General features: G+C 41.8%; 1 protein-coding gene across 1 annotated transcript; it reads right to left on the reverse strand.

Annotated features, from left to right (window-relative positions):
- Window positions 1–992: 992 nt before the first annotated feature.
- Window positions 993–22,892, reverse strand: hspd1 (heat shock 60 protein 1). Its single transcript, XM_061840809.1, has 11 exons — window positions 22,744–22,892; window positions 21,709–21,886; window positions 10,930–11,265; window positions 10,758–10,853; window positions 5,634–5,727; window positions 5,375–5,543; window positions 5,185–5,284; window positions 4,625–4,870; window positions 4,384–4,558; window positions 1,979–2,157; window positions 993–1,754 (listed from the first exon to the last, which is right to left on the reverse strand). The coding sequence occupies exons 2-11, from the start codon at window positions 21,880–21,882 to the stop codon at window positions 1,602–1,604; spliced, it is 1,722 nt and encodes a 573-aa protein (XP_061696793.1). The 5' UTR covers window positions 21,883–21,886; window positions 22,744–22,892; the 3' UTR covers window positions 993–1,601.
- Between the last annotated feature and the right edge of the window lie 31 nt (window positions 22,893–22,923).

Raw genomic sequence — 22,923 nt, forward strand, 5'->3', positions numbered from 1 at the left:
TGGATGTTGTGGGGCTATACTGGTTGACATGCCTCTGCAACATTGCGTGGACATTGGGAACAGTGCCACTAGATTGCCAGACTGAGGTGCTTTTCCCCATTTTAAAGAAGGGCGACCAGAGGGTGTGTTCCAAGTACAGGGGATCACACTCCCGGTAAGGTCTGTTTAGGGGTGCTGGAGAGAAGGGTCCATCGGGAAGTCAAATCTCAGATTCCAAGAAGGGCTCAGAGAAGAGCTATAGCTCCTCCGCATTGAGAGGAACCAGATGTGGTGGCTGGGGCATCTGATTCGGATTACAGCCCTCAACTGGCCTGGGAACGCCTCGGGATCCCTCCGGAAGAGCTTGATGAAGTGGCTGGGAAAGGGAAGTCTGGGCTAAAGCTAATCCCCCCACGACCGGACCACAGATACATGGTATAATATGGATGGATGAATAAAAATGGGGGGAAAAAAAATCCATTAGTCAACATTAAAAAATGAACAATGCTTATTTTTGTTAATGCATAAACCCAAACCCTAATTTGTAATTAATATAGATGGGGAACCCCCCTCCCAAAAAATTGATTCAACTACCTCACAAAATTAGTACTGCTAGTATAGTACATTATATTATGTCAATTCATCCATTTTCTTAGCTGCTTATCCTCACAAGGGTCAAAGGGAATGCTGACATCTATCCCAGCTGTCAAAGGGCAGGAGGCAGGGTACACGCTGAACTGGTTGCCAGCCAATCGCAGGGCACATGGAGACAGCCAAGTCACACTCACTATCACACCAAGAAGCAATTTAGTCTCCAATGAATACATGTTTTTGGGAGGTGGGAGGAAACCAGAGTGCCTGGACAAAATCCATGCAGGCATGGGGAGATCATGCAAACTCTACACAGGAGTAGTAGGCCAGGATTTGAACCCTGGTCCTCAGAACTACAGTATGACGCCAGTGCCCTGCAGGTGTTCCACCATGCTGCTATCAAGTAAACAATGAAACCCAAATCATTTGAAAAGTTGGTTTAATTAAATCAAAAAAAGGATTCACCCACTTCATCAGCAGGGCAAAACCATGACATATATAAAAAAACAAAAATTAAGTCAAGACAAATACAATGATAGCAATATTCCTAGCTTCACTCCACACTCTGCTTGATGATATTTTCTTTCTAACAGGTAACCTTTTATCTTTTTAAACATATGATCTTTACAGGAAGTTGAGACAGATTTCCACAGAGATCCATACAATGACCCATGACTGATGGTTATTATCCTTACTTTTAAATCCCAACAACAAACTCTTGGGAGTGGGCTTTAACTTACTATTAATGTGGTCAACATAGGCATGACCCATAGAAGGCACCACCACAGTAAACTTGGTGGAGAGTTCCTGCAGGGGAAGAAAATGCCCCCCCCACGGTCACACATTTTACAGCATGATGTGGAAAACAAGCAGATCTACTCCCGGATGCTGGCTTCTTAGGGCAGGCCAATCGAGGGGTACACAGCTGGTAGTACCAACTTCCTGTTATGGGTGCAGAGTCTCAGAGGCGCCATTCTGTTTAGTCTATACAGTGGTGGAGGGGAGGATGAGATAAGCCGGGCAGTTGTCTTTTAGAAACCCATACCACCGCCCATTCCGCCCATGCCGCCCATTCCGCCGGCCGGCATTTCCTTGTCCTCCTTGGGGATCTCTGTGACGACCGCCTCAGCTGTGGAGAGAAGCGAGGCCACGCCTGCTGCGTCCAGGAGAGCCGTGCGAACCACCTGCACAGAGAGAAAAACTCGTCAGCATCTGTGACTGCACGCACAGCAAACGTTTCATCTTGGCTGAGGCCTGGTACATACGAAGCCCTTTCTGTAAATGCATTGGTGACTGTGGCTCTCTTTGTCCACATGAGAGGGCGTTACAGTAAGCATCACTATCCCAGTCCCCCTCCCAACACCCCCTTTTCTTTGGGACTACCTACATTGTCCATAGAAGACCTTACTTTGGTGGGGTCGATGATGCCCTTCTCCACCATGTTGACGTATTCGCCCAACATGGCGTCGTAGCCCATCTCGGCAGGTCCTTGCAGGATCTTCTCCACCACCAGCGAGCCCTCCACGCCAGCGTTCTTGGCAATGGTCACGGCGGGGATGCGCAATGCCCGTCTAATGATGTCCACACCTGACAGGGAGGATATAAAGATGGTTAGATCAGAGCAGCCTAAATTTGTTTAGAATATATTTAATAGAGTAGCTTCTTTTTACAAAAAAGGAACAAATCCTTGCGAGTAAACCTTGGCTTTTAATCATTGCACTCTGCAAATGGTTCTACATTACATGGTTGGTTCCACTTTGTTTTCCTCTGCTGCCTTTTGAGGCAGTAAATGACTTTGTCCTAAACTAATTGCTGAGGAGCAAATCTATGTAGAAGAAAGGATTTTACATCACTATGTGGTCACAACCAGCAGAGGACTCATTTCATTAAGCTAAAAAAAAAAATGTTTGAAGATATCAAAACAAGTACATCGTAGTACATCACTAAAGGTTCATCAAAATGGTTTGCTTTGGTCATAAGGCATGTTTTCACCAAAATAAATGCTTCACAATTCTTAATTGCTAGTTTCATATTTCTCTGATAGCAGTTTATGCAGAAAACTTGTTGAAAATATACCCCCCCTGTTTCCAGATAACATGAATTCATCAATCCAGTTTTGAAGCGCTTTGATCTCTAGAGGTCTAGCTGGGTTAAATAGCGAGCCAGTGTAACAGTCAGAGCACCGGTATTTGATTTTGAGATTGGACATACAGAGCATTGAACTTGATCACTTTTATCAACTAATAAGATCTAACAACAGCTGAGGAAGAAGCGGATTTGCAACCGAGAGGATGTGGGCACGGGTAAACGGGACATAAGATGCTCAGGCCCCCCCATTCACTTGAATGCACAGAGCAGGACGTAGGCCACTTTCATTCATTTTGGCGGCAAATAGAAAAAAAAAAAATGAGCTGAGAGCGTGTCACTCATGCACAAAGTTGCAGAAGTCTCACGCGACATCGCAGTAGTAGCCATATAGCCTGGTACGTCATTTACAGCTGTCACCCTGAGACAGTCCCCATAGAAACACACTGAACCACCTGCTATGGCAGATTAACAAGAGAGATTTTCAGATTTTTCTGACGCCCTGTCTGAACCTGAAGCTCTTTTTTGAAGAAGAGAACATCTTAGAAGGAAGTGAAGTGGCCGGGGCCATACTACCTTCTCATTTTGAACCTTATTAGACATTGTGCGGATCACTTCTAACTGACAACAGACTGACGAGGATGAGGAACCCGATCAAATATTCAAAATGACTTGTGTATGTAGCGTATTCAGGAGGAACCATGCCGGACGAAGTAAGTAGTGTCCAGACGCCGGTGGGGGGCACCTTTCTCCTTCCCGGACGCGGCCAAAAACCTCCTCCCCGCCCGATCCACCTCTGCGTCCAGAACCCAACTTTCTGAAGTTATTACGACGCGGATTTTCTGTGAAATTCTGAGATGAAGGATTACGTCGTCTGACGCAGACAGAGCCTTTAATGATTGCTGCTTTCGGAGAAGTTGTTCGAGTTTGGTGAGTATACGTCTAGTTAGTGTTGCACGCTGCTTAACTGTCTCTGTACTTCTATTTTATTGTTTTGTGTATATATTATATATATTGTTTATACACATCTACTTGCCATTTAGAACCCAAAAAGCTCTAGTCCTTTGCACCTGTGCAATCCATTTTTCACAACAAACGGGTGTTTTGAAAAAGTATGAAGAGTGAATCCATCCGAGTGTTTGAGCAAAATCCAGCAATACGACGAGCCGGCATTTTGGCTAACACAATGAAAGACATTTTAAAAAGTAATTTTTCACCGGCACATTAAGGATAAACCAATATAAACACTCAACCCTGCTATTGCAAAAAACATCACTTCCTGGTTTTTCTCCAACAAAAATGCCTCAAGAGGATTTTCATGGCGGGGGATGCAAAAATCCATATATGTGTGGTGAAAAAACAGATGCTCCATTCCAGCTGCCTTTTTTAAAAAAATTTAAAAACATACTAAAAAAAAAATCTTGGTTTAGGTATCTGTGGCACTTTAAGTATTATAGTATAACAATATATGAATAGTTTTATGCTGTGACAACTTCTTATATGGCTTGGTAGGAACACAGCAGTCTGTAGGGTCTAACTTTCTTAAAATTAGGAAATTTAAGCATTTTCTGTGAAATCTTATGTGCATTTGGATGGGCTGGAATCTGATGTTCCCACAACCTACTCAAAACTGGTGCCCAAGTGATTGGCTATTCTTTTCAGTTCAGTCGGATTTGGTGTAAGTCAGTCATTAAAAAAATGGCATCCATGTGCCAGCAGTTTACTAACCAATCTTCTGGTCAGCATTAGCAGGTTTGATGGCGTCCAGGGAGGGAATACAGCGCAGAAGAGCACAGCCGCCGCCAGGCACGATGCCTTCCTCCACAGCTGCCCGCGTGGCATTCAAGGCGTCAGTCACACGGTCTTTCTTCTCGTTCACCTCAACATCGCTCGTCCCTCCGATCTGCACGACAAACACTTGTTTGGACCGCGTTTGTGACGATTACAGCATCTTTCCTCGCATGCGCACCTTGAGCACGGCCACGCCATCTGAAAGTTTGGCCAAGCGCTCGTTGAGCTTCTCCTTCTCGTAGTCGCTGGTCGTGTTCTCAAGTTGCTCCACGATCTCAGCCGCCCGCCTCTCGACATCGGCAGGTGCGCCGGCGCCCTTCAGGAGCAGCGTGTCGTCTTTGGTGATCTGCACCTCGCCAACTTTACCAAAGTCGTGCGCCTGGATGTCCTCCAGAGCCATGCCCACAGCATCGTCACCGAAAACCTGAGGAAGGATGTCAAACAAATGGGAGGATGTGGTTTGAATCTCAAAGGCCAATATTAACTTGAAAGATGCAGTGTTTGATAATGAAAGCAAGTTTTTATTTTCAATTAAAAAAAAAAAAGTAATAACTTCTTTCCACTTGTATGACAAACTTTTTAGCTTAGTTTTTTTTTATTATTGTAAACTTAATGTCATTTTGCATATGCATGTTTGATTAAATGTACAAATGTTTCTTTTCTGAAAGGTAACTAGTTTTACAAGGACTCATTTTTTCTCTTCAGGCTTTGTTGCACAAGATCGAAAACTGGACTTACAGTGCCGCCGGTGGCAATGGCCATATCCTTTAGCTGGTTCTTCCTGTTGTCCCCAAATCCTGGCGCTTTGACTGCAACCACCTGCAGACCAACCTTCAGCCTATATAGACAAAGACACCCATGTATGTTTTCCATTCTTTTTTTTTTTTTTATGAGAGTATGGAATGACTTTTGTTTTTCCTTAGCTGACCTATTAAGAACAAGAGTGCTGAGGGCTTCTCCATCCACATCCTCAGCCACAATGACCAAGGGCTTGCGGTGCTGGTTGGCGATCTCCAGGGCAGGAACGATGCTCTGGACACTGGAGATTTTCTTTTCACTGAGTAGCAGGTAAGCATCCTGGAACTCACATTTCTGACCTGTACATATACAATCAATACCATGCCATTTGAAGCAACTATACAGGGAGTTGTTTGGCAGTTGGGTGGGTCAAAAAGGAGGCTTCTTACCTTTAGCGGTGTTAATAAAGTATGGGGAGATGTAACCACGGTCAAACTTCATACCCTCAATGACCTCCAGCTCATCATGAAGAGTTTTCCCATCCTGGAAGAGCACAATAGAGAAAATTTTAATGAACAGCTTTACTGCCATTAAAACAGATAGTACGGTAAGACAAAATGACAGTGGCTTGGTGAGATGTAGATACAGTAGTACCTCTACTTACTAAATTCATTTGTTCCGTAACATGAATTTTTTTTTTTTTTTTAAATAGAAGCGCTTTTTACATGTAAATACCCTAAACTGTTCCAAGCCCCCCGACCCCCTGCCAAAAAAAAAAGCATTCAACGTAAAAAAAAAAAATTCTAAAAATTATGTTCATTTTCCTTTGCCGTTGGGTGACCATATGAAGGGTGACTGACAAGTAAGAGGCATCATGGGGGACGGAGGACGTGGCAAACGTTTGACAGGTAAGCGAAAACATACATACAAACATACGCACAACTTAATTCCACAAGTTTATAGGGGGCCACGGGGAAGAAAGAAGAATAAACTTGCAAACCCCCCCCAAAAAACCCTCACAAAAATACTGTACTTTTTCCAATGTGTGCTACCTTGTGACAGCGTGTTATTCAGTAACACTTGAGTGCCCAAGGGAAACGAAAAGCATCATGGGTAAAGAACGATGTTCCTCCTAGCCAAATGGATGCCAGGAAGATGCTACAGCGATAGCCAATGGGAGAGCAGCTCTATCGCGACGATACAGGATGTTTAGGTTTGGTGGAATTTGGGGGCTGTGAGTCCAGCACCTATTTTTTCCCCTTTCGGATCCTGAATTTTCCTTTGTAACTCGAGACAATATTTTTCACTATTAGAGACGCTCTCAAATAGTGAAAAATGCTTTGAGAGCGTCTCTAATAGTGAAAAATTTAGTTTATGAAACTCCTCCTCGGAAAAATATTGTCTCGAGTGACAAAGGAAAATTCAGGATACGAAAGGGGGAAAAAAAAGAAACTATTAGAGACACTCTCAAAAATGCAGTCCTATGGGGGCACAAACCAGTGCAATCTGGAGGCCGGTCCCAAGCCTGGATAAATGCGTGAAGGAACTCGATGAAGTAGTTCTGAGCATCCCAGACAGCGAGAGAGTTGTGATTGGTGCATATTGTAGGGGCGATGAAGAAGTAATGGGTAAGTACGGCATCCAGGAAAGGAACTTTGAGGGACAGATGGTGGTGGACTTCGCAAAAAGGATGGACATGGCTGTAGTGAACACTTATTTCCAGAAGAGGGAGGAACATATAGTGACCTACATGAGTGGAGGTAGGAACACGCAGGTGGATTATATTTTGTGCAGACGATGTTATCTGAAGGAGATTACTGACTGTAAAGTAGTGGTAGGGGAGAGTGTAGCTCAACAGCATAGGACGGTGGTGTGTAGGATAACTCTGGTGGTGGGTAGGAAGATTAAGAAGACAAAGGTAGAGCAGAGAACCATGTGGTGGAAGCTGAGAAAGGAAGAATGTTGTGCGGCCTTTCGGAAAGAGGTGAGACAGGCTCTCGATGGACAGCAGAAACACCCGGAAGACAGGACTACGACAGCCAAGGTAGTCAGAGAGACAGGCAGGAGAGTACTTGGTGTGTCTTTTGGAAGGAAAGGGGAGAAGGAGACTTGGTGGTGGAACCCCAAAATACAGTGAGTCATACGAGGAAAGAGATTAGCAAAGAAGTGGGACACTGAGAGGACTGAGGAGAGGCGAAAGGAGTACATCGAGATGCGACGTAGGGCAAAGGTAGAGGTGGCAAAGGCTAAACAAGAGGCATATGAAGACATGTACACCAAGTTGGACACGAAAGAAGGAGAAAAGGATCTTTACAGGTTGCCCAGACAGAGGGATAGAGATGGGAAGGATGTGCAGCAGGTAAGGGTGGAGGTATGGAAGCAATTTGGAGAGATGGCTGTGGAGTTTTTGACCAACTTATTCAACAGAATACTAGTGGGCGAAAAGATGCTTGAGAATGGGGGAAAAGTGTTCTAGTTCCCTTTTTCAAGAACAAAGGCGATGTTCAGAGCTGTGGGAATTATAGAGGAATAAAGTTGATGAGCTACACAATGAAGTTATGGGAAAGAGTAGTGGAGGCTAGACTCAGGACAGAGTAAGTATCTGCGAGCAACAGTATGGTTTCATGCCTAGAAAGAGTACCACAGATGCATTATTTGCCTTGAGGATGCTAGTGGAAAAGTATAGAGAAGGTCAGAAGGAGCTACATTGTGTCTTTGTGGATCGAGAGAAAGCCTATGACAAGAGTACCAAGAGAGGAACTGTGGTACGGCATGCGTAGGTCTGGTGTGGCAGAGAAGTATGTTAAAATAGTACAGGACATGTATGATGGCAGAAGAACAATGGGGAGGTGTGCCTTTGGTGTGACAGAAGAATTTAAGGTGGAAGTGGGACTGCATCAGGGATCAGCTCTGAGCCCCTTCCTGTTTGCAGTGGTAATGGATAGGCTGACAGATGAGGTTAGACTGGAATCCCCTTGGACCATGATGTTCGCAGATTATATTATGATCTGCAGTGAAAGCAGGGAGCAGCTGGTGGACCAATTAGAAAGATGGAGGCACGCACTGGAAAGGAACAATAGCCGAAGTAAAACAGTATGTGTACATGAATGAGAGGGGCGGTGGGGGAAGAGTGAAGCTCCAGGGAGAAGAGATAGCGAGGGTGGACGACTTCAAATACTTGGGGTCAATAGTACGGACCAATGGTGAGTGTGGTAAGGAAGTGACGAAACGGGTTCAAGCAGGTTGGAACAGCTGGCGGAAGGTCTCTGGTGCGTTATGTGGCAGAAAAGTCTCTGCTAGGATAAAGGGCAAAGTTTACAAAACAGTGGTGAGGCCGGCCATGATGTACGGATTAGAGACTGTGGCACTGAAGAAACAACAGGAAGCAGAACTGGAGGTGGCAGAAATGAAGATGTTGAGGTTCTCGCTCAGAGTGAGCAGGTTGGATAGGATTAGAAATGAGATCATTAGAGGGACAGCCAAAGTTGGATGTTTTGGAGACAAGATTCGAGAGAACTCGACGACAATTATTAACGTCATGTTTCATTGTCAGTAAATAAGACATTTTTACAAGTAATTGCGTCTGAACTCTCACCTCGTGTCTGAGCAAACACACTAAGGTCCCTTTGACCACTGTGAGCAACAGACGTATGCACTGTGGTCAGATCAGTGTCATCCATTGAAGCTACATGGTTTATTAAAGATTCAAATTACAGCATTTACATTCCCATCAGAACATTTTTAAGAACAATTTTGTGTTTTTGCAAACTTAGAATGAAAATGTCAAACAAAAAAATACATTGCTAACCAAACCAAGCCAACTATGAACTACAAATTTGAAAGGACGCGCGCAACTTTGTTTCATTTATTATATTTTTTAACCCACAATGATATCCCTGTGTTTTTCTTGATGTAAAGCTGAATTATTGCTTGCAGACTGTCTTTAGCAATATATGTTGAAAGCTGAATGATGCTCCCAAACATTTATTATTTAACATTCCTACAGTATATTTAAAATACAGAATTAGCTTTTTGTGCACTGTATTGTCTGTGCTTTCATCCTCGATCAGGCTGTGTATTTCTACTCGTAACAAATTTTACACACATGATTTTTTGTGCTCGACTGTGCAGATTTGAGAGTGTGATGGCACGCGGGCGCAACTGTTCCCGTCAAATCACAGTGACTGCAAATGGCCCCATAAACTGCCCCGTATACAAAAAGCGTTTTCAATCAGACGCGTATCAAATTTTCCGCCTTGCTTGCAAGTCGCACTGGAAAATGAACAAGTGTGGATTGTGGCACGGGTTACAGTCGGAATATTGAATTGTTTTTTTTGTTTTTATTAATCCATGCAATTTAAAAAGACAATTCCGCCTATAATGGAAAAATCACGTCTGCAGTACAGACTGTCTGTGATCATCCTGGAGCTGAACATTGGCTGAGCCTTTACCATTCTGGTAATTCTGCAATCCATTTGGATGGTTGACTTCCATTTTCTGCCACGCGTCTCAGGTTTTGCTCTCCATTTTAAGACAGATCATTTTAGCTAAACCTATAATTTTTTGCACCTCTTTATAAGGCATCCCCTCTCCAATTAAACTTTTAATCAAAGTACACATTTCTCCTCAACAACGTGTTGAACGATCAAATTTTCTCAGGCTTTCAAAGAGAAATGCATGTTCGACAGGTGCTGGCTTCCTCCTTAAGTAGGGGCCACTTGATTCACACCTGAATTTCGCAAAATTGATAACTTCAGTTTTTGTGGTTTGGCCGTGATCCACTCGAAACGATAAGGTCATATTTCCCCAGTCACTTCACTCGGTTGCGAGATGTTCTCTTCTTCGAAAAGAGCTTTCGTGTCAGAAGGGGCGGGTTCTTCTCCCATAGTAGGTGGTACAGGGTGTTTTCAATGGCGAATGTCCCAGTGTGACATCACGGACAGAAGATGCAGCAAATACGGCTACCACTTGAATGTTGAATGAGACTTCTGCAACTTTACACATGTATAACACGCTCTCTGCTCATATTTATTTTTTCATATATACATTGAAGTGAATAATGTTATACGTATTTTTCATTACAATATCTGTAGGCATGACACTTGGGCTTTAAGAGTGTTCATATCATTAATGCCACATCTTGTTTTCTGGGAAACTACTGCACCTACTGGTAACATAGCAATAAAAAAAAATACTGAAAACGTGGCTTCATCTGGTTTGTCACATTGGACTGCTATTATTTTAAACATTACTGTAGACAAAGATTAAGTTTAACATTCGCACCCTTTCCCAATTTAGAGTCTTCAAGGAAATGTTGCAGGTACCAGAAGAAAGCCCACACAACCATAGAAAGAACATGCAAAGGCCACACCACAAGGCCAACCCTACATTCAATCCTGCTACCATAGAACTGTGATTCCACTACTGTAAATCCCAACTGCGCATGTTAAATTAAAATGGAATGTTAAAATACTGTTAAAAAAAAGGCATCGGGGTCCAGTTATGAACCACAATCCACATAATGATTACTTCTGATTTTTATCTTCGCGAAAGTGATATGAGAAGTTGCTCACCTTCACAGTGATGACTCCTTTGCGACCAACTTTCTTCATTGCATTGGAGATGACACTCCCAATATCTGTGTCGCCATTGGCTGAGATGGTTGCAACCTAAAAAAAAAAGCATACCAAAAATACCTTTATCTATATTTAAAACATTGTGAAATGACTCATTATGAACACTCACCTGTGCAATTTCCTCTGGGGTGGTGACAGGTTTGGAGAGGCGCTTGAGCTCGCTGATGACAGTCTCAACGGCCAGCATGACGCCGCGACGGATCTCTACAGGGTTGGCGCCTTTGCTGATGGTGTCGAAGCCCTCCTTGGCAATGGCACGTGCCAGCACGGTGGCGGTAGTGGTGCCATCACCTGCCTCCTCGTTGGTGTTGTTGGCCACATCCTGAACCAACTTGGCACCAATGTTCTTGTACTTGTCCTTCAAGTCGATGCTCTTTGCCACAGTTACACCGTCCTTGGTCACCTTCGGGCTGCCCCAGCTTTGCTCGATGATGACTGTACGGCCCTGCAACAAGATGTTGCGGAGTTGGTTCATATATAGTGTCAGTCACTCACATTTGCATTCCATCGCGCTCACAAATTTGCACAGTCAAACAGGAAAAAAATCATGTGTGTAAAATTTGTTACAAGTAGAAAAAAAAATGGATATTTAAAGATGTCGCTTATTTTGTGGAGTCTTGACATTAATTCACGTGTTTACTTCATAAACGTTAACTAAACAAGTCTGCTCCTAAATAATCAGTATTCACCCGGAAACAGGAAATGCAGGTTAACCGTACTAAGCACGTTCGGAAGTTACAGGGCCCTCGCCATATGCGAACACATACTGAGTCTGGCGACTTAAGTTTTAAAATGGCGAAAAAAAATTGGCCAACGTGTAAATTGCCTGTTTATCCTAGCATACGATTCCACAAGAATTTGTATTTGATTGCTAGCTTTAGCGGACAATTTTCGTCGGAGACAACTCCATCCGTGTTCCGCGTCAAACCCACGCTTTCTCGCCATCAGTTCATGCTACAGAAAATTTATAAGCCTTTGGAATTATCTTCCAAAAAACAAAAGGACGGCAGTGGTATAAGTGCAGTTTGTCAGCTGCCAACTTTGACAGATGCCCATTACACAGGAAAGACGCCCAACACAACTTTGCTGTCGGAAAATCTATTCGCCAAGCTGGGCAGAGCTAAATGATTTGCCAGTAATGGTTTTCTAAATTCAAGTGGGTCAAATTGAGGGACTCAATTTTTTTCTGCCAATGGTGAATTAACAGTAGAAGAAAAAAAATGTTCTGACACGCTGAAAACATCGGTTGCGCCGAAGTTGGATGACTTTGTGAAGCATCAGCAGATGGCTGATCACAAGTTTGCCTCAACTGCAAAGATGTAGTTGACATAGAACAAGGCTTCAGCAGGCATAACATTGTAAAGACGTCCATTAGGAACTGTCTTAAAACAAAGTGTAAATGAACTGTTAATTGTTAAAATTGAAGGCCCTGAAGAATTGTTTGATTTTGATAAGTTTCTGTAACTTGGCGAGCAGTAAAAAAAGAATTTTTATGGCAGGAATCATGCAAAAACTTAGTGTTGAACAGAGATGTTATTTTCTACAGTCAGGAGTATAGAAGAGGATTGGAAAACTTTATATTTATGACATCTCTATGACTTATTAGATTCAGTTACTAATATAAAATATAATTGCTTGTATCACATTTACATCTGAAAGTTATTTGTATGCATAAACCTAAACAACAAGAAAGAGTATTAGTCATGTTAGTACACCCCAGTTTGACCAGCATATGATTGGCTATTTTTTGGCTGCGATTATAGAAAAGTGGCTAATGAAAAATTATTTTGTTAAAAAAATGGGTAATGATGAAAAAAGGCTAGCCAGGGCCCCGAGTTATGCCAAAAGTGCATGTTCAGAGGTTCTTCACGTGCGGCGAGCGCATTTACTATGAAAGTCATAAACATTATGTGTCTTGTCAAAGGAAATTCAGTTACACTGAAAATTTTTCTGGGATATAACAGGTAAATGTTACAGTATCTACTATAATAAGTATGAGATTGTGATTTACTTTGACTTGATCTAAGTTCTAACGTTAGTCTGTCCATATATGTGTGTGTGTATATATATATATATATATATATATATATATATATATGCGAACGGTCATTTTCCCCTTGGTACGCGTTGTCTTGAAATTAAAAACTTTTCCCCTCTACATGCTGTAGGAAGATATAGATCTACTGCTAGCTTTCATTAATGGATAGACAATAGATATCGCCGTAAATTACGCTAGATTATAACAATACAACACGATTGCAAACAGCAATGTTTGTTATAATGTGCCGCTAACGCTGATTATGTTCTACTAATAGTTGAAATTGGAAAGTAACATTTTTGAGTTTGAATATTTTTTCCATTTTAGTTATGTATTTATTTTATTTTTAATTTACAGTTATGGTGTATTAATCCAATTAGTTATTTTAAAGGTCTGCTGTCATGAAATGCATGATTTTTAGTATGTTATGCTGACATGGACCCATGCGTTTTTTCCCCACCACAAAACATGATTTTGACATATACAGCTTTTTGTAACTCTCTCCATGAAAATCCTCTTGAAGGATTTTTTTGAGAAGAAGCAGCAAGTGATGTACAGGACAGGATCGCCCTCAAGTGGACTCGTTTGTTTCTATTAGTTTTACCTCCGGGAAGGTAGCTCGTTGTTCCTTCGTGTTAGCCAAAATGCCGGCTTGTTGCATTGCTGGACATTGCTTGAACACTCGGGAGGATGGATTTACCCTTCATAAGTTTGCAAGAGATCCGGCTTGTCGTGAAAAATGGATTGCACGAGTGCAGAGGACAAGAGCTTCGTGGGTTCCAAATGACAGGTGTGTATACAGCTACTAAAAAAAATAGTTTGGGGCAGACCACATAATCGGTCTCATATGTAACAAAAGATCTACGTAGATATGACAGGCATGCTAAATGTGTCGATGTGCGCATCGGACACCATCGGCCTGCTGCGTTGCTTCGCCAGCGAAGGCTGTGCTTTGGGCTCGCGGATGGCAGCGGCTCTGAACAACGCTGCAGACAATGCCAAAGTCAGTCGCATGCGACGACAACGCCGTAAAGCGTCCCGGCTTGACGGTGTTGTTCATTGCGGAAGGCGGCGGCTATGAACAACACCCTAAAGCAGCCCGGCTCGACTCTGTGATAAGCTTTCTCTGCGCCGAAAATGAGCGACACCGGCTGGCTGCGATGAGCCGCAATGGCTAATCTCCGTCGCGGAAGTGGATCGGACGGGGAGTTGGTTTAGCTGCGATCGCATATCATCTGAATATGCCTCGAAACAATAGTCTAATATTGCCCCGGTAACTTGACTTTGTTGTGTGATGTTCTCCTCTTCGAAAAGAGCTTCTGTGTCAGAAAGGGGGTGTTCGTCTCCCATAGGGTCCACCGCATGATTTCATTGGCGAATGTCCAAGTGACATCACGGACAGGGGATGTTGCATATGGCGACCACTTGGATGTTGTAGAATGACACGCTGTCCGCTCACATTTTTCATATAGATATTGAAGTGAATAATGTTATATGTATTTTTCATTACAATATCTATAGGGATGACACTTGACCTTTAAGGTCTTGAGATTCAATCCCTAATCACACCCACAACTTTATCTGCGGGCATGACTGGTGGATCAAACCCATAACTATCTCTGGGAGCATGACTGACCACACCCGTACATTTTTCAAATGTGACTGCAGGATTCCCCCGTTATTTGCATGGGTTACGTTCATTACAACCCTTGTGAATAAAAAAAAAAAAAAAAAAAAATGGACCCAGTATTAATATACCTATTTAATTTAATATACCATATTTTTTTTACACCAGAAGATGCAGTTAATAGCCTTACATTTTCTCCAAAATGGATAGCATGCCTTATGTTCACAATTGTGTGACTTGTCCGATGACGTACACATGAATAAAATGATCACACCGGTAGGATGCATGCTAGCACATATTTTAGCTACCATATGATGGTGCAAGGCTGAGATGTAATAACTTTTTACATCTGTAAGCAGAAGATTCTTACATTGCCCCACACACTGCCTGTATAGGCATGTTATTACTGACAATGTTGTCCACACGGTATCACATCGAAACAAAAATTATCACACCAAAGCAAACAGAATAGCATAACTATCGAATAATAAAACAGAAAAGAATGACAAGATATAATTGACACAAAACACTAAACTATTTACATCCCCAGCATAATTTTCGGCACTATATAACTAAACTACATTTGCTTTGCTTCTTTAAAATATTGTACCCATCTTACAAATTCTGTCTGTGTAAATCATACATGAGAATGTTTTGAGGGGGAAAAAAAAAATAAAATTACAATAATGTTAAGGTACACTGCTTTGGGAAAAAGTAGTCTATATTTTATACTGTACTTATAATTTTATGTAAATGCTTAGATGTTTGAAGACACTTAGACACTCACTTCATACTTAACAACTGTGCTCTCATTCACTTAGCTGTACATTTCAAAGTGCAAGTAAATAAAGTATTACAGTTATAATTAAGTGCTTATCTTCAGAATAATTTGAAAAATTGACAAAATACAGAATACTTCCCCCCTCTCATAGGTAGAAGGAAATCCGTATTACAAATGTGTAGAAGGGTTTTCAACTGGCATTTCAGGGGTTCTAGCTGCATTTTTTTTTTTTTAATTACTGACTGCTCACATAATCATTGATGGTTGTACATGTCAATCATTGGAGCAGCACCACTGGATCGTCAATGATAAGACCCTCCAATTCTATAATTGAAAAGGTAGCAATTATGTTTTGTTCGACATTCCCTGAACAAGTTATGTCGTGAATTTCTTTATTTTATTTTTTTTTAATTAAATACACTATGCCCTTGCCCATTCGCCCCGCATAGTCGCGGATTTTGCTCTCCAAGTTTTTTTTGTATTATTTTTTTAACCAGAGTCACCACATTAGACATTGCACCTTACAATGTGGTGCACCTTATGTGCGCACTGAGTTCAAACATTTGCAAATGTAACTTCTCCAATAAAGTAAACAAACACACTAGTTACACCGTTAGCCTGCATACTAGCACGTGTCTTGGTGTGTATGCAAGCCACCATATGATGGTGCTCATGAGGCAGTGAGGAATAATTGCATTTCACATCTGTAAGTAGAAAAAGCTTACAGGGCCCCACACATTGCCTGTATAGGCAGGTCAATACTGATGATGTTTACACACATGGTGTCACATCGAAACTAAAATCAATCACACCACAGCAAACAGTATAGCATAACTAGCAAAAAAAAAAAACTTAAGACGGGAACCTATGGCTCACGAGCCATACCTGGCTCTTTTGGTGGTTGCATATGGCTCGGGGAGCCTTCATAACAACATACTATACATGTGATTTCTGTCGTGCAGGCAACGCAAATGAGGCAGAGGTTTGTCCTCGTGGGATTGCCGTAGTTTGATGTGGGAGCCAACGCAAATGACCCAGAGAAAATTTGTCCTAGTGGGGTTGCCGTAGTTTAGTGTGGCAGTCGATGTCCACAGGCACAGAAGGGTCGAACACCAATCGTGTCGGAACAACTAAATTATGGAACCTCCTTTGACAAAGGTCGCTCAAAGAGGAAAAAAAAAAAAAAGGATTACTGAAGTTTTCAACAAGAATTGACAGCCTTTGTAGAGAGGGAGGGTTCTGCTGCATGTCTAAATTCACAGATTGAGAGTATCCCAAAGCATTTGTCCTCGATGTTGCTAATTAACATTTTCCCAACTTTGCAAAAAGACAAGTTAAACAAATAAAAGGACATACCTTTGTCGGCAAGAACTGTTCACCATCATATCATCATGATGGCAAATCAAATTGAATTAGGTTCAAAATAAATGGATGGAAGACTCAACGCCTGCATGAAGCTTAATCTAACGATGTATGAAGCACCAGAAGTCGCATTAATTTTAAGTACTTTTGTCATCATTGGTTAGCAACATCATGTTATTTTTAAGTGTTCAGAAACTTATTGTACTCCAAAAGTGTTGGTCATAAATAAATATGCAAATACAACTGTACTTAGTTTTTAAAATACTGTATGGCTCTTTTGAAATTACATTTTAAAATACTTGGCATTTATGGCTCTTTGTCGAAAAGGTTCCCAACCCATGCTTAACTTCAGAATAATTCTTTGAAAAGTTCTTACACAAGCCAAGTCAATGTGCTTTACATATAGGGCATTTGAAAACAAACAAAAAAAAAAAAACAAAAAAAAATTTTTTTTTTTTTAATTAAAAGAGCAAACTGCAAGAAATTTAAAAGTGGCAATAACTCTAAAAAGATGGATTAAGATGTTTTTAATTTGGATATAAAAACTTCTGTTGGCATCTTATTCCATTTGTGTGCAGCATAATAGCTAAATGCTGGTTCACCATATTTGCTTTGGATTCTATGGTCCACTATTTAACCCGAGTGGCAATGGTTAGATCAGGCGGAGGGCACCTTAACCACGCCTACTTACTGCTGCTATGCACCCAAAGCTACCGATCAAAATGGCGGACGCAGTGCGGCTGAAGCATGTTATGAGCGATTCATTAGAACGACTTCTGGGTAGTATTTCTGTTTCCTTTCTGCCATGGTATGAGAAATATCGACTAAGACTGTACAGAAAGTCCTGAATCACTTATATATTTATAATGTCAAGGTTTCCCAAATGGGAACCCCAGTTAACGTTTCTGCAATGCATTGGCCGTCCATGCAAAACAATCAACCACCTCATAATGTTGGACATCGAAGGCGATAAGATTTCTGATGCCTATTGTTCATGCAAAGCAGGGTAAGTTTGCATTCTTACAGTACATAAACATGTCAATTCGAAATGATATCTATGTTCATAGTGAATAATTACTTTACATAAATTATGGAAGTATGCGTGTCCTCTATTAGTCTGAATGTACGTTCTGTACATGTAAATGTAGGCCCAAAATATTTGTATTCACGTGATGTGTTTAATCATGGATAAGAACGCTCGAGAATAGAGCTGAGGTGCGGCTGGAAGCTTTGAGTTTCGCCCGGCTCGGGTAGTGCTTCCTCCTTCCTTTATAGCTGCTACACCGACTAATTGAATAGCTTACCTTGGAACAGCTGATTTATCTTCGATACGTTCAGCTGGTCGTGAGGTCGGCCACAAGACTTAATCCACCGTTTGCATTTATCGAAATTACGCTTTGGGGTGGGAAAGCGCTCCAAATATCCTCCCAGTGATCTCTCTGGCCAGTGCTCATCTCCATTACACGTTCCCCCGGCACATCGAAGCACCATATTTTTTGAAACGGATATAAGCAGCACTCGCAATTCAGAGTTTTATTAACCATGCATTCTCTTTGTTTGTGGGTAAATGGAGTTCAGAAAATGGCGCTCACTGATTTCTCAAAAGGGAGCCGTCGATGATAGTCTCGGATCCATCCATATCAGAGGCCCACTCGGTTTATTATTCTCTTAGCCCTCCCCACATGTATTCAGGACCTAAATCATTTTGTAATTTATAGGCCAGTAGTACCATTTTAAAAAGTTAAAGAAACTATGAAGGGCCAGGTAAAACGATTTTTAATTTAAAAAAAAAAAAAAAAAAAAAAAAAAAAAAAGATTTGGTTGTTGTTCAGTCAGTCATTCAAAAAAAAAAAAATGTTACCGTGGATGTAAAGTTATGAGCATAAATGTACATATACAGACATTTGTACCCTCATCAAATTGGCATCTTTGTCACAAACCCTAGATAGTAGTAGAATATTATGAGTACAGCTTTCTCATAACCTCGAGGTGGCGGCGGCCTATTTGAATTAAAGTGTACAGCTTTTTCATAACCTCTACATGGCAGAATACATTTATAAAATGGGATTTTTTTGATTATTCCTCTACCCATCTAGAAAGCACACCATTGACTTTTGACATGTTTTGAGGGAAAAAGAAGTTACACTAATGTTAATCCCTATAAACATTCTAAAATAGATATTGTAATGAAAAATACATGAGTATTCACTTCAATGTCCATACGGAAAAAAAAAAAAGTGAGCGGAGAGCGCGTCATCCATGAACAAAGTTGCGCAATTGACCCCTCCGTACAGGGCACTTAACCACGCCTCCTGAAGTGACGTCACGCTAGGTGCGCTCACGTAAGACAAACAGTAAAAATGGCAAATACAATACAATACATTCTGAACTGAGACAGACTCTATGCTTCTGATTTCATTCAAATCAACAATATATTATAGATTCTAAATACAATACATTCTTAACTGAGCGAGACGCCATGCTTCCGATTTCATTCAATCATTCACACGTAGCAATGTTATGCTAGCGGTGTATTAAAAATCTAATTTAGGGCATATCTTCGTGCAAACACCGTTTGGTTAAGCTTCTGGCCGCGAGCCAGCAAGAAATCAATATGTTTGTGCAGTCCAATCATCGCTAAATATCGCTCAACAAAGAATAAGTGTGTCAATCGTTCACACGTAGCAGTCTTATGCTAGCGGAGAACGTCTCATTCATTTATACGAGACATGTATTGAAAATCAAATATAGGGCATACCTTCGTGCAAACATATGTGTTCCGGTTGATATTAGATGGATTTAGTTGATGATGCAGTCTTCCACAAAGTTTGATCCATCGAAGGCATTTTTCGTACTGGGTCTTTGGTTTTGGAAAGGGTACGAATCGAACTCCACCAACTACCCTTTCAGGATACCTGTCGTCACTATTACAAAGTCCGTGACTACACCTCTTAACCATATTTTTTGTTAAATAACCCAAATACGCGATAAAACGCTAACCCTATACTCGACCATGCAATATTGTCTGAGAAAATGGCGGGAGCAAAAACGGGCTTTGGTCTATGCAGATATCTGGCCTCTGATTGGTCAGTGACGTGGATTGCGCAATATCCACGGAGAGGTCAATTGAGTGTCCCTCAACATCCAAGTGGTCGCCATATTAGTCGCGTCCTCCGTCTTTGACGTCATCACACTTCCGCCGTTGAAAACGCTCAGTGCCTGCTTTTATGGAAGCCGAACAACAGATATTCGGATTTTTCCCAACGCCCCTTCTAACACGGAAGCTCTTTTCAAAAAGGAATACACCACAGAACAAGTGAAGTTACCGGGGCAATATTACACTATTGTTTCGAGCACTCAAGGCAATATTACACTACTGTTTCGAGCCATATTCAGATGATATGCCATCGCGGCTCATCGCAGCCGGCCGGTGTGGCTTATGACCGAGCCGAGCGGGGATGCTTTGTGTTCAGTCGAGCCCGCGCGCTTCATGCTCGCACTCGACTGAGTAAATCATTCTCGGCTGGATTCTTCAGAGCCGCCCCCGTCGCAAAGCCCGACGCGCAGCCTTCGTGGAAGATGTGACCGCCGAACGCGGCGCCTCAGCCGGTGTGGGTGAGTTTCGGCCGCCCATGGTATATAAGGAAGGCATGGGGCCGAGCTATGTTGCTTTTAGGGGTATGTTCAAAGTCGCCGCAGTACGCGAGGAGCACTTTCGAGACGAGGCTGAGTAAGACATTGTTAGTTGGGGGACGCGCACATCGACACATTTCATATGCAGATCTTTTGTTACATTATGAGAGAAACAGATTACGTGGTCCGCCCTAAACTATTATTATTATTTTTTAGTAGCTGTATGCGCACATCAACACATTTCATACACGGATCTTTTGCTACGTTATGAGAGAGACCGATTACGTGGTCCACCCCAAACTTTTTTTTTTTTTTAGTAGCTATATACACACACCTACCTGTTATTTGGAACCCACAAAGCTCTCGTCCTCTGCACCCGTGGAATCCATTTTTCACAACGAACAGGGTCTCTTTCAGACTTATGAAGGGTAATTCCATTCTCCCGAGTGTTCAAGCAATGTCCAGCAATGCAATGAGCCCGCATTTTGGCTAACACGAAGGAACAACGAGCTACCTTCCCGGAGGTAAAACTAATGGAAAAACGAGTCCACTAGGGGGCGCCTCTGTCTTTTACGTCACTTCCTGCTTCTTCTCAAAAACAAATCCCTTGACAGGATTTTCATGGCGGGAGTTACAAAAAGCTGTATACGTCAAAATCATGTTTTGTGGTGAAAAAACACATGGGACCATATTGGCTGTGGGTTTTTCATTAATAATATACCAAAAATCATCCATTTGACGACACTTGACCTTTAAAGGTACACTGTTTTGGGAAAAGTAACCTATATTTTTATACTGTACTTGTAATTTTATGCAAATGCTTAGATGTTTGAAGCTCATCTTCATAGTTAAGGTAAGGGTTTTTTGTGTGTGGGTTACACACACACACACACGCACACACACGCACACAGTAACCTCTGGAGGTGCATGCCAACCCAACGCAGTGCCCCTCTTTAAATCGAGAAAAAAGTTGGGAGAACAAAATGTTTGCACAGTATAGTTGGCATGTGTGCCTCAGAGTTATGAGGTTCAAATACCAGCCATGATCTTCCAGTGTGATGTCTTAATGGTCTACCTGTGCTTGCCTGGGTTTCTTCACGAACTCCAGCTTCCTCTCAAATTCCAAACACATGCTGGCTTGATTCTTTAGAGACCAAGTTTTTCCATGGGTGGGAATGTGCATTTGAATGATTATCTATATGAGCTACTCCATTGACTGGTGAGCAGGATGTACCCCAATTTTCACCCAACATCAGCTGGGAGCGGCTCCCAGTGAATCTAATGATGCTACCATGCTGCATATAATGGCTTTACTGTGATCTTGACACAATTTAAACATGAAGCTATTTATTATTCAACCTTTCATTTCCTTCAGGTCATTTTTTAATTCACACCAATTGCCTTAACAAATTAAGTGCAATGTGTATTGAACATGTTCTTGTGGTACCTTAGGGCCCATGGTGACAGCAACTGTATCAGCCAACAGGTCAACCCCTTGCAGCATTAGGGCACGAGCATCAGCACCGAACTTGACGTCTTTAGCGTAAGCACGTGTGAGGTGAGGCGCAAGAGTCTTGCACACGGGCCTCACCTGCTTCATCATTGTGGGGAGACGATACATGTCTCTATAAACAAAGAAGAAAGTTGTGTTTTGACAACAATGTGGTATTGATTAGTTAAATTAAATTTCTTTAAAAAAATGGATGTTTGCCAAGTCATGAATGGAAGCAAAGTACAAGTAAACAATCATTCTCCTAGTAGATCGCTGCATTCTACAAAACCGCAGAGGTGATTTGATTAAAATGGTAACGTTAGAAGGATTTAACATTTTAATTATCTTACAAATAAAACTCATTTTCTCCAAGACTTGTACTTTTCATTGTTAGTCATGGGTACAATTAATAACTTCATCCTTACCCTACGGCTGCTACCTTTTGTATAAATACTTAAAAAAAAAAAGATAGTGGATGAACGGGTGGATGAAATGAGAGGTTTAACGACATATTGCTAACTACTCAACCCACGTGTCCTCCAACAGGGTCGTGCGTCACAAGGTCAAATATTAAGTACGCATGCGCAAGAAGTGCCCCTCCATCTCTCCACGCCTGGTGGACAACCACTACTACGGTACAATTATCATTTCCTCGATGAAAGGACTAATCCAGCACCAAATTTAAATCACGCTTCCTGCACATGATACCCACCACGTTTTGGGACAATTGCATTATTTTCATTCAAAAACTCTGGTGTGACATTATCACATTTAGGATGTTTTCTAAAGGGTAAAAGACATTGCAGTAAGACATTTAAGTAAGTGTGCCCTCGCAGGTAAGTAGGCAAATCTAGTAGCAAGTGTAGCTAGCTGGCTAGTCCCATTTTTACCTACTCGTCTTGGCCCAGTTTCGTTTTGAACCAGTGCAGCTTCTATTATTGTTAGATGTAGCTGCTGCCATAAGATAAATGAAGGAATTTAACTACTTACTTGTGTGGTAAGGGTCGTTGTCGTGGCTACTGGAGGAGGCACGTCTGGCAGACGAGGTGATATAACGACTGATGCGACGAGGAGCGCTCACCGAAAGGAAGTGCACATGGCCTATCACATCCGGGTACTTCACCGGCACGCCCCAAAGTCTGAATATTGTCATATCCGACACGACAAGCA

This window comes from Syngnathoides biaculeatus, chromosome 14 (genome assembly GCF_019802595.1).
Source record: "Syngnathoides biaculeatus isolate LvHL_M chromosome 14, ASM1980259v1, whole genome shotgun sequence".
Lineage (NCBI taxonomy): Eukaryota > Metazoa > Chordata > Actinopteri > Syngnathiformes > Syngnathidae > Syngnathoides > Syngnathoides biaculeatus.